The sequence below is a fragment of the Eschscholzia californica genome, unplaced genomic scaffold (genome assembly GCF_041429995.1).
Source record: "Eschscholzia californica isolate CP2 unplaced genomic scaffold, dmEscCali1.0.p SCAF_4, whole genome shotgun sequence".
NCBI lineage: Eukaryota > Viridiplantae > Streptophyta > Magnoliopsida > Ranunculales > Papaveraceae > Eschscholzia > Eschscholzia californica.
In genome coordinates, this window is record NW_028238461.1 from 15123426 (window position 1) to 15135841 (window position 12416).

Here is a 12416-nt window from a genome sequence, read left to right on the forward strand (position 1 = left end):
TTTGTCTTTTTTCTTTGTTTTGAGTCTTGGCTCTCTCTCAGTGTACCGCTTCAAAAAAAAAACACTTTTAGGTAATTAATGTAAACTCAAATACATTAAAAAAATGTAAATTTAAATGTTATATAACGATTTAACAATCACTTTATTGTAGAGAGGAAATTATTAATATAAACTTCGTTATTCAAAGGATGAAGTTTTGATAAAAATTATTTATAAAACAAAGAGTCAAAATTTCTTATAAATTTTTTGATTTGGTGAAAAAAGAATCTGTTAATTTTTCTTAGTTTCCAGCTCCCAGTGTACTTTTTTAGATTTACTTTAAGTTATATTGTTTTGTTAAAATCGTCTTGCAACAGATTTGCAACGCCCTGAATAATGTACCACACTATCTAAATAATGTATCATAATTCTGAAAAATGTGTACAGAATTATATGTATAGAGGCGTAAAGTTGGAAGGAAGAAAATTTCTTAGAGATGGGATTTAGTGCATTGGGATCCGTTTTTGGACTAGATGTGGGTTTATAGTTTGTTTTTGGATTTTTGATTCATTTTGGGATATGAATGGACTATTTGTACCAATAAGGCCTTGTTTTTTGACCTCCCACCCATTTTTTCAAGAAAATATTCAATTTATCCGGTCCTACTCTGTCTGAAAACTCTAGGTTCTTTCATATTTTGGAATGTGGAACCCCATGTGCAAGGTTTTTCATGCCCATGGGTGCGCCGTCTAATTTCCAATCCTAATTATGTGTGTGACATGGTGGGCCAAAATTAGATACAGAAGGCTTCCCATTAATATCCCTTGAGCCCAAAATCCATACGGCCTCGTGCAGGAAGCCCGACCACCTGTCCAAGCGTGAGATTAACCAACCTTAATATACTCGCTTACTTAGAGCATCTCCAATGGAACACTCAAACTCTAAAACTTAGAGTGCCACTTAGGATTTATAGAGATTTTGTTAAAAAAAACCTTCTCCAATTTGACACTCAACTAGACACTCTATAATGATTTGGAGCATTTATTAATAGGGACTCTCAAGAGAGACACTCTAAAATTAGAGTGTCTTCTTGAGACTCTCTAAGTATCACTTTGAAATTCTAAGCAATAGAAACTTTTGCTTTTTAACCACTCGTTTTCTGTTGAATTGAAGAGTAACATGTGTATTAAGTGTAAGTATTTTAGAGATCTTCATTGGAGACAAAAAAAAGTTTAGAGTGTCTCTATATTGACGCTTAGGAAAGAGAATCTTCATTTGACACTTGACATCTAGACTTTTAGAGTGTTGTTAGAGTGTCCCATTGGAGATGCTCCTAAAATTGCTTTCCAGATGTGTCTGTATCATAAACCTTTGGATGTTTCAGTATCCAGAATGTTCTTTACTCCGTCCAATAGACCGTTTGGTCCATTTCTGAAATAGTCTTGTTTACGAACTCTTATGCCTCATTTGGACAAGCTTATATTGTCTGTAGTAACGTTTTTTAGCACTTTATTTCAAGTGTTTAACAAAAATTAATCGTGGTTGTTTAGTAATGTCCTCAAAAGTCGCTTTTCATATTGAAGAAGCAGTACCACCTATTTGGGGAAAAAAACACCAAAGTGTAAGATGTTAGTCAAATTTTGATAAAATAAAAATTTAGAGAGATGAGGAACTTGGAACAATTTTTATTCTCATTGCCTTATAAGAATTTGGTTTGGAGTTTTGGGTTATCTCAATTGATTTTTATTGTTCATATGTTTCCCTCTGAATTCATACCAAGAGGAATTCATAATGATGGATAGAATTTGGGGATTTCTCAAATCTCATTGATTTACACATTTTGGTGGCTTCTGCTTTTAAGCTCACAAGTGTTTTTTTATTTCTAAAAAGTTATAACTTTTTCTTTTAAACACAACAAAATGGTTAAGCACTTTAAGCTTAACCAAACGTGGCTTTTATGATTTTCCTTTACGAAATTGTACTTATCATTAATTGTTTTCTTTCTCTCTCTTCCCCTACTCTCGCCCTCTATATCTCTCTCCCTCATCCTTCAACTGCAAGTCTTCCATTCCAATTTTGAGTAGAAGTAGATAAGATTGAGCTTAAGTAAAACAAGATATGCACATAAAAGTATAGAACCTCAACTAACAATAAATATGAGAAAAAATGAGTGAAAAACCCAAAAATCTAGACCCTAATAGGAAAAAAACCCACTCAAAAATAATAATGTCAAAAAAACCCATTTTCTGAACATTTTTCAAAATGTTCACAACATACGTAATTATGTTGTTAACAAGACAACATATTTTTTTATAATTCCATTTTTACCCTTATATGTTGACAACATATATCATTGTGTTGTTATAAAATGTTGACAATATCTATAATAATATCCCGACTTATTATAAAATGTTGGCGTCATATATAATTATGTTCTTAACAACATATATAATGTATTAGTCAAGATATTATTTGTTCGTTAACGGATTTGTTAAATACAACGGATAATATGCATAACATTTTAATTTTTGTAAAAGACAAATAAAAAAATGCTTTAGTCTTTATATTTATGTCGAAAGCAAAACAAAAAATGCGGAAACCATTTATTTTTTCACAAGACAAATCAAAAAATGTTGTAGCCAAAATGTTTGTGTTAGTTTGTCTATGTAAAATGGAAAAGAAAAAAATGCGAAATATTTTGGCAAAACAATGTCTAAGCAAAAACGAATTTGTTCAAAAATTTACAAATTGTTGAGACAAACTAAGATTTGTTCAGAAATTTACAAAATTGTCGAGAGCAAACCAAGAATTGTTCAGAAATGTTCAAAATTGTTTTTGACGTTGATTTGGGCGGAAAATTTCATTTTGGAGGGTAAAATTGTATTTTTACCTACTGGGTTTTTTCCTCATTATTATTTGGTATTGGGCCTGATTCTCTTTAACTTCCTCATTTTGGGCCTTATAATTACCGGCCCTGTTAACTCAAATAAGTTGTTACTTATACTTTGTTCAATTCAATCGTGTTATTTTAGAATATATAAAGAAATAGTACTTCTTTATAAGTTCATGGAAGCATGTCTCTAATATCAAACTATTTGTGTATATTTTTTTTCGATGAAGGAACTATTTGTGTATATAGTCGATATCAGTCATATTCAAATAAAGTAGTATTTCTTTAACACGATTGAATTGAACAAAGGGAAAGAAAGTGGTATTTCTTTATATATTCTAAAATAACACGATTGAATTGAACAAAGTATAAGTAACAACTTATTTGAGTTAACACATAGAGATGGAATAAGGGATGAAGTAGTAGGAAAGTCAAGACCCTCTCATTTCATCTCCAAGCCACTTCCTCCACTATATTCAAATAAAGCATTCCATTATCTTCCTTTTACCTTACTATCCATTTCATTCCATTTCTATATTCTCTCTATGATCAGACTTAGTTTGAGCTACATAAAATGTTGTAGATAACTTAGAAATTACGGGAGTGCTACATGTATAAGATCCTTGACAAAATTTATGACTTAATGACTCTTTTTCACTAAAAGACAAAAGTTGATCTAAGTTTGACTTTGATCGGACCGTTCACTTGACATTTTGTCAAGAATCTTGTCAAAGATTCTTGGTACTGTTAGTATTTCCCCAGAAATTAGGTGATAAATTTTAATTAGGCATCTTTATTGACAGTATTTCCAGATCAAGCTAGCACGTTTTTTCTGTTTCATTATTTTACAATATTTATGCATCTTTTAATAAAACATCTTGGAAAGGTCGTGTCTATCAAAGTAACAATATTAGATACAAAAAAGTGTGTAATTTGCATTCCCACAAAAATTTAATCTGGAGAAAACAAACAATCTAAAGTCTATTGGTCTGAATGTTCGGATTTCAAACAAGGAGAAAAACATAACTTCAGTGAGAACATAATGAGATATATGATAAGTCAAACTAATATATAAAGAAGAATAAAAGTGAAGGATGGGGAAGAACTCAATTCCTTTTTGTCCAAATAGTGGAAATATTGGATATAGACACTTTACAGAAATTCAAAATAATTGGTTTTACTAAAAAGGTTCACTAAAGAAATCTGAATAACAAAAGTCACATTCATATTTCAATCAATTTACTTACTTGTATCATTTATGTTTAGGTTAATATTCGACTTACCATGATCTTGATTTGTATGTAATTGTTGATAGACCTAAGAATTAGGTTTCTAATGCAAAAAGAGTGAAAAAATGCTCCAGGGTAATAAGCAATATAGTGTTTCGATCATAATTATTTTTTTCAACCGTAATAGCAACCGTTTCATCGGTATTTAAAAATTGAACACTCAATCCCTTCTAAGGGGCTTGTATCTTGTTGTTTTTTTTAATATATATTTATTTATTTTTTTGACATAAACCAGAATTTTCATTCATAAGTAGAATTTAAATCTAATTTACATGGTTTAGAGACTTTGACTCCTTTGAGTACAACATGGATTTACTATCGTAAATTACAACTCGAACCTTACAAAAGTAAAGACAACATGAAGGTGAAGGAGTACAATATTGCAAAAACAAAATAAAAAGACTTTAAAGGTCACAGAATAAAAAGACTTAAAGATCACAAATAAGAGGACCCTAGAGGCCGCGAATTTTATTATACTAATTATATGTAATCATGATGAACAAGTAGAGACGAATTACAGTTTCATCAAGAACACCACCAAGTTTCTCGAAGAAGAATTTATGAAAGTCGCGGAGACATTGACATTTGATTTCAAAGATGAAGCTTGAGTGATTCCATAGCTTTATCTTGTTTATGTAAAATCTTTCTTCTTCCAATCAAAGAAACTTCTTGTCATCTCCCGTTGTGTTATTTTCTTCTATTTCTTCCTTGATGTCTTCTATTGTGTTATTTTCTTCTATTTCTTCCTTTATGTTTGTCCATTCCCGTTGGAAAGATGAGATATCATTACAGAGAGAAGAAAAAAGATGATGAAAACCGCACAATTGAAAAACGAATTGCTCACTGACTTCCAAAATGATTAATATAGATTAAAACAAAGATATATCCATAATAAGAGGAAATTCCTTTTGAATATATTGTTTCTAGTTGTTGGAAAAGGGAAAGAGATAGATAACTAATTGGGCCTAACAAAATAACAAACAACTTCACAATCTCAAATGGGCCTAACTAGTGAGATCAAAATATGCTCATTCCCATCTCCAAGTATCCATTTTGTTCGATAAAGGAACTCTCTCTTATCTACAATATAAAGTAGATTTTGTATGTATCAAATTTATTAGGGCAAACAACCAAGTGGTTGGTCTTCTTTAGAGAATTGAATCTCCATACGACCACAAGAATTTACACACGATAAAGACCCTCACCACTAGTTTTAAAGTTGGATACCAAAATTCTAACCCTTTTGGTATCATGTACTTTTACAATATCTGGGATTGATTGGAATTTATATCATGAAATGCCAATTTTCCTGCCCACCCTAACCAAAAGTACTTGGTAGAACTTGACACGAAACAAGTAGAACATGTAGACTATTTACATCCAAGATCATCTTGACGCATATTACATGTAACTTTTAGTTGAATCCTCGTTTATTTTATACAAAATACATTAATTCTGAGAGGAAAGAAAAACATCGGTTAGGTCTCAAGAAACTAATAGCCTTCGGGCGGTGGAAAATAGCCTGAAACCTGTCATCGACATCTAATGGTGGAGCCAAGATTTTCAAAACAGGGTGTGTTAGCTGAAAAAATAAAGAGCTAAAAACGAATCTAATGACAAAATAGAGGGCAAGGTTAAGGGCCAAATAGAAATTAAAGGACAAAATCAAGAACCAAACATGAAAGTGGACGCAAAGTTGGGAGTGAAAAGGAAATTAACCCTAAACTCAACAAAAGAAGTTGCACCCTGTGTTCGACTAAAGAAGTTTTTTTTTTTGTTGAACTGTTCGACTAAAGAAGTTAGCAAGCAGTTAGAATGAGTTGGGATTTATGAAATAAGTTTGTCTACAAAGTTAATATCGAAAATTAATCTGCCCCAGAGTACAGTCAGAGGTTGTTCTCCATTGTGCACATCTGAGTCCGTTAGAGTCCATAGACCCTAAAACCTGAAGGAGAACTCAATCCGACCCTCTGATAAACAATGGGTCGGTCTCATATTTTTTATGTACCCAATGAAGGGCAGAGCTATTTGCATGTTATTGGCTCTGATGAGTGGTAATTTCTTCAATTTTCCTCTTAGTTTTAGCTCCCACAAACAAGAACATGGGCAAAGTGACCTTGAATCTAGCTAGCACCATACATGTCACCTATTCTAATCCTAGTAAAGAACATTTGCTTCTATATTTTGGAAGCAAATACAACACTCTTTGGACAAATACAAAATGTCATGATGTTTGTGTTCTCATCTAGTACGTCTTACTCGATTTTACTGTTCAAACCACTTGTCTTGTACAGAGTTAGAAAATCAAAATGTAAGTGAGAATCATAATAAAAAAAAAAAATACGTTATATACACTAAATTTTTTAATTAGGCTTTAGTTTGCAAATACATAGTCATTCTAAGCTGAAATTTACTCTGTAATAACTTTAAGCTACCAAAGAACCATTTGAAATCCTAATCTTGTCCCTTTATTCAATATCCCTCACGAGCCTACTTCTAAGGTTTATTTTGATCTTCTCACAATTTTATGAGATGTGAAATCACCAAAATACCATTCGCCACGTAGGCGAAGCCGCGAGTGAGTCACCCAGACCGACCTCTTATCATATTTGAAAGATGGGGGACTAAAATCCACTTTCTTTCCCTTTTCTCCTCCCCGAATCAATTTCGAGTTCAATTGGCCACAAAGAAATTGTGGCTGAAAATCAAGCATACTGCTGACATGGCATCCACAGCTTGTTAATATCAAACCAAGAAAACCCCCCAAAACGGAAAAGAAAACATACGACGTTTACCTGAAACTCTACTAAAAAAAAACACATCAAATCCATAACTGATTCACAACCCCTGTATTTTTTCTGCTTAGAAAGAGAACGGGAAGAGTAAATCTAGAGAGAGAATTATATATATATATATATATATATAGAGAGAGAGAGAGAGAGAGAGAGATCAAGAGCTAGCAAAAAAAAGAAAAGAACAATTGGAAAAATGGCTGAAACAAAGGAACCAGCAATTAAGTTGTTTGGGAAGACTATAAAGTTGCCTCAAAATGAGGAGAAAATTCTAAGTGTCTTCTCTTGTAGAAGAAATGGAACTACTTGTACAATTATTAACACTAGCTATACTGATTGTTCTCAGTCGATTTCGCATTCGAAGAATGAATTAAGAAGAACAGGGGAAGTTGAAGAAAAAGTAGCAGAAAAGGTAGAGTTATATGGGTAGCTTATATGAAATCAAGAAAGGGAGATAGTAAATTTTTTGTAATTCTAAGAACAACCCATTTCTTAATCACCATAATGAAATAATGGGTCAATCTTACTTTATCATTTTCATGAGTCTTTTTTGTCTAAATTCTCATAATAAGTTCTAGTTTTATGGAGGTTGTTGAAGTAATCTCTTTGATTGAACTTAATTTTAATCTCCTACTACTTATTCTTGATTCTTAATTTCTATAATCAGAGATTTAGACATGTATAAAAAATCTCACCCATGTCTTCTTTTCTTGTTTCAGGATTCATCGGGTAAACAACACGAAGAAACGGACGATAAAGACAGAGGACCTACTCTGATTTCGGAGAAGATAAATCCTCAGAGTGATAGTTCTACAACTTTTCTTGATAGAGAAATTGAAGCTTCAAAATCTTTACAAAATGAAGAAGGAGAAGGAGAAGAAGAAGAAGAAGAAGAAGAAGAAGAAGAAGAAGAAGAAGAAGAAGAAAGTGAAACTAGTGATTCTCAAGGAAAAATTACCTCGAAAAAGACCGATAAAATACTTCCATGTCCTCGATGTGCGAGTATGGACACGAAGTTTTGTTACTACAATAATTATAATGTGAATCAACCAAGGTATTTCTGTAAGAACTGTCAACGATACTGGACTGCCGGTGGAACCATGAGAAATGTCCCTGTTGGAGCTGGACGTCGAAAAAACAAGAAATCTTCTTCTTCTTCACATTATCGACAAATTAACGTCCGCGAAGCCCAACAGGTAGTTGGGCCAGTCGTCGGTCCAGATGTGTTTCACCTCCAGATATTAAAACCCAATGGGCCAATACGGACTTACGGTGCTGATGGACCTCTATGTGCCTCCATAGCGTCATCCTTGATCCTCGCAGATAGAACAAACGGTAACTGCACGAGAAACGGGCTTAGTGTATCCGAAGAACACAAGATCTCATCAGTGCCCATTGAAGAATCGAATGTTCTACAGGAGAATTCTGCAAAAGGAAGAGGAATTTCTAATGAAGAACAAACAAATTTTCATGGGTTTTCTCAACAGATTCAATTGATCCATGGGCCTCCATTACCTTATGCATGGAATTCTGCATTAACCCAACCTGGTTTGTGTACTCAAACCATTCCAATGCCATTTTACCCTGCAACTAATTTTTGGGGTTGCCCTGTTCCAAGCTCTTGGAACAATCCTATGATGCATCCACCAACTAATCCGAACCCCGAAGCACCACCAAGTTATCCAATACCTAGTCCTAACCCTCAAGCATTGGGGAAACACTCAAGAGAAGGAGAGTTGATATCAAAACAGAGTATTTTAGACAAAGAAGATCCTAGAAGAGAGAGTAATTCAAATAGAAATATTTGGATTCCAAAAACATTGAGGATCGATGACCCCGAAGAAGCTGCAAAGAGTTCCATATGGTCTACATTGGGTATTAAGATCGATAATGTCGATTCTATCAGTGGGAATAGTCTATTCAAAGCTTTCCGATTGAAAGGAGACGGAAATTCTCACATAACCGAAACGTCACAATTGTTGAAAGCCAATCCTGCAGCTTTATCACGATCAGACAAATTTCATGAGACATCTTAATCCACTTGTGAAAGAATTGTTAATTCAGAATCGACTGATATCTTTCTTTTGGCCTGATACAGAAAGATTGTCTTTTTTTTTTCACTTGAATAGTTTCATAAGTTTAGCTAATGTATGATGTCATATACCCTTAAAATAACGACATCTATTATCTATTATATTAAACAGAAGGAAAACGATGACTAGGACAAACATTCTTTTTCAATTATGGATATTGTCTAGGAGTCAATTTTATATTTTTATCCTCCCTGAAAAATTTCTGCTTTTGGTCCCCATTTTATATTTTAATCTCGATCGTTCATTTTAATTAAGAAAACTTTTAACTATCTATATCTCCTTCTCAAAAATCCGCGCCCTTTTACAACTTCGTTTCTTCTTTGTGAAAGCCCTAACGCCTCTCTCCCCATCTCCCCCTTCAGTTTTCTTTAATTATTTGTTTTCAGTCTTCAGTAACCCCCCTCCATTTGTAATCTTCTTTAATATTTTCTTGACTCTCCCCATTAATCACCTAACAAATAAATTTTTATCTAATTCTCTTTGCCTGCATCACCAAATACTTTCACTTGTTGAAGAGATAGGTATGGCACAGAATCAGAGACCAACATCAGACCCATTATCGACGTGAAGGAAGAGAGAATTTGAGCTTGCGACTGGCGTTAAATTAAAGCTTTTCAAGGATTAGGGGTTCACGATACTTCTCATATTCTTTTTTATTTGTTGTAATTTTCTTTTGAGTTCTTCTAAGGTGTAGTTTGAATCTTCTTTGTTTTCTAGGTTTTGATAAAGGTGTTTGATGAATTTTCTGTCGTCAGGATCTACTCTCAATCTGCCACTACACAATCTGCCACAACAGTCTTTTAAATTTAGAAGATGAACATGTCAAAGGAGCTCCTAAGATAGATTTTCTATATCTAGCCCGTTTAAGTATTTACTAGGTTTCCGCCTCCCTCTTGGTTAACGCCGTAAGATTCTCAAATTCTTCCTAGAAATTAAAAACTTCGATAATTTTAGAGAGAACTTACCTGTAACATTCTCAAAATTCTTCTCTGCAAAATAATAACAATCCAAAATTAATTACAGTCAATTTAATTAACTTCACTTAATTCTTAACAATATCAATCTTATTTAAATAGCTTACAAATTAGATTCCAAAATTAAGAGAGAGAGTTGCAGAGGAGAGGAAGGGGGAAAGAGATACAACCGTATGGTTATGAGAGAAAATATAGGAGTGAGAATTTTAAACTGAATTAAAAGACTAACCGAATTGATAAAAATAAGGGGACGTGTATGTGCAATCATGAGAGAGGAAAGGAGAGATAGAAGATTCGTGGGTGTAGTTATTTTAGGGAGGTTGTAACCAAATATTTAAAAATAATTTATTATTGACACTAAAACCCTTCTATTTTAAGTCGAATTACACGAAAAGGGATTTTATAACAGCCGTCAGATGTGATCTTTATGAAAATCTCAATAAAAGTGGACGGTTAGACTTATCCCCTAGATAACCGACTGAGCTGTTTTAATATAATAGATTTAGCATCTATTCATGTTTTAAGTAGTCTATAGTTATGCGTGTTTAGGAGAAAGGTTTAGTAAGTTGAGTTTATTTTCGTACTCACAAGTAGATAGGTATATATGGTGTTAAAACAAAATAATGACATTAATTTGGTCAGACATAAATATTGCAGCAAACTTTACTCCACCTTCATACCATTTACGCAAGTCGAGTAATCAATTATTTTGTATTGTTTGGCAATTTATCCCCGTTTGATTTTCCTGCTAAAATTTGAATCATCGATCACAAGATATTCGATTTTCTTGTATTTTATTTTCTTGCTTCTATAATAACTATACATGTGATGGTCTTATTTTTCTTTAGAAATTTTAAGATGAGTTTTCTCATCATGCTTTATCATGGGTTCTCTTTTTAAATTGGTTTCTCTTTGTGATAAATTCGTTTTTTTTTTCTTGAAATTGTCAACATATCTAGAACCCTTGACCTATAGGGTGGAAGACTAAACCTCTTACCACTCCAACCAATGATTGTTGACTTTGTGATAAATTTGTTTCACTCCACGTGCATAACTACTTTTCTTTCCTCTCTAACAATGCAACTATGTGGAATTTGTTAATAACAATCAAATGGCCATCGTGAAAATGGACAGTGATCAACTTTGTATTCAATTATCGACAAAAAATGCGTCACTACCAAATTTTTTCACATGAAATCAATTTCATTTTATTCATTGGCAAATGTCGTTCATCCTGAGAAGACACTGTTTGATTGTATAGATAAACTTTATTGTAATTGAATGTAGTTAAGTTAGGTTTGATTTTATATTGGTTAATGTATATAGTGGTGGCACACTTTTATTTTTTGATGAGATAGTGGTGGCACACTTAGAACACTACATTTTTACTTCCTAAGTTTGTAAGAGTATCTTCATCAAAAAAAGTTTGTAAGAGTAAGACCAGAATAGAATGCAAATTTTTCAGGGGCAAACCACATGTTTATGGGAAAAAATAGGATCATGTAAAAAAGTGTTAACAAATTCCGTGCCATTTCATCAAAAAAAAGAAAAATTGTGCCGTAGGCACGGGTTATACTCTTTTTTTTTTATGAAAGGAGCAGGGTGGATCCATGGGGGTGCGAGGGGTGCGGCCGCACCCCATGAATCCTCCCGAAAAATAATAACAGTAGTAGTAAATATATTTTTTTATATAGGTGTATATAAATATATATATTTATCTAATGATGTATGATATTGACACAAAGAAGCACTTGGCATGGTGGTTAGGTTATGAGTTAGATTTTGGCTATGAGTGTGTGGTCGTGGGATCGAATCCCTCCATAAGCAATTTAAGTATTTTTTTCTAATAGATATATTTGTATATATTTTTTTGATTAATGATATATTTGTATATTGTTATTAACATTTTTAAGTATTTTATGTTTGAATTCATTCCATCCGACTATCTTTATTGATATTCAACTTCAAGAACTAAAAACTCGTTTCAAGAGTACCGAGTTGTTCTGTTGTATGACATGTTTGAGTCTATCTAGAAGATTTGCCATTTTCGACAAAATTAAGTTGATGCGTCTTGTTCAATTTTATCCGTCAGCTTTCATTAGTCTTGACACTTTGCCACTTAGTTCTCAGCTTCATAATTACATTTACAGTACGAAGAAGAATGATGATTTTCTAAATTTGGATGAGATTGGAGTTTTTGACAGAATATTGGTGGAAACTAAGAGAAATAAAACATATCATTTAGTTTATTTGCTTATCACTTTAGCACTAATGTTGCCGGCTGCGCCTGCCTCTAGTGAAAGAGTTTTTTTGAAGCTAGTTAAAACGCGTTTAAGAAACAAGATGAGTGATTCTTGGTTGAATGACAGTTTAGTAGTCTTTATTGAAAATGAATTTTT

The 12416-nt window shown here is 32.9% G+C and overlaps 1 protein-coding gene across 1 annotated transcript; it reads left to right on the top strand.

The window, feature by feature from the left end:
* The first annotated feature begins 6944 nt into the window (after window positions 1-6944).
* On the top strand, window positions 6945-9178 carry LOC147543090 (cyclic dof factor 1-like). Its single transcript, XM_086638500.1, has 2 exons — window positions 6945-7362; window positions 7670-9178. Exons 1-2 carry the CDS (start codon window positions 7147-7149, stop codon window positions 8984-8986), a joined length of 1533 nt encoding a protein of 510 aa, XP_086494626.1. The 5' UTR covers window positions 6945-7146; the 3' UTR covers window positions 8987-9178.
* The last annotated feature ends 3238 nt before the right edge of the window (window positions 9179-12416 follow it).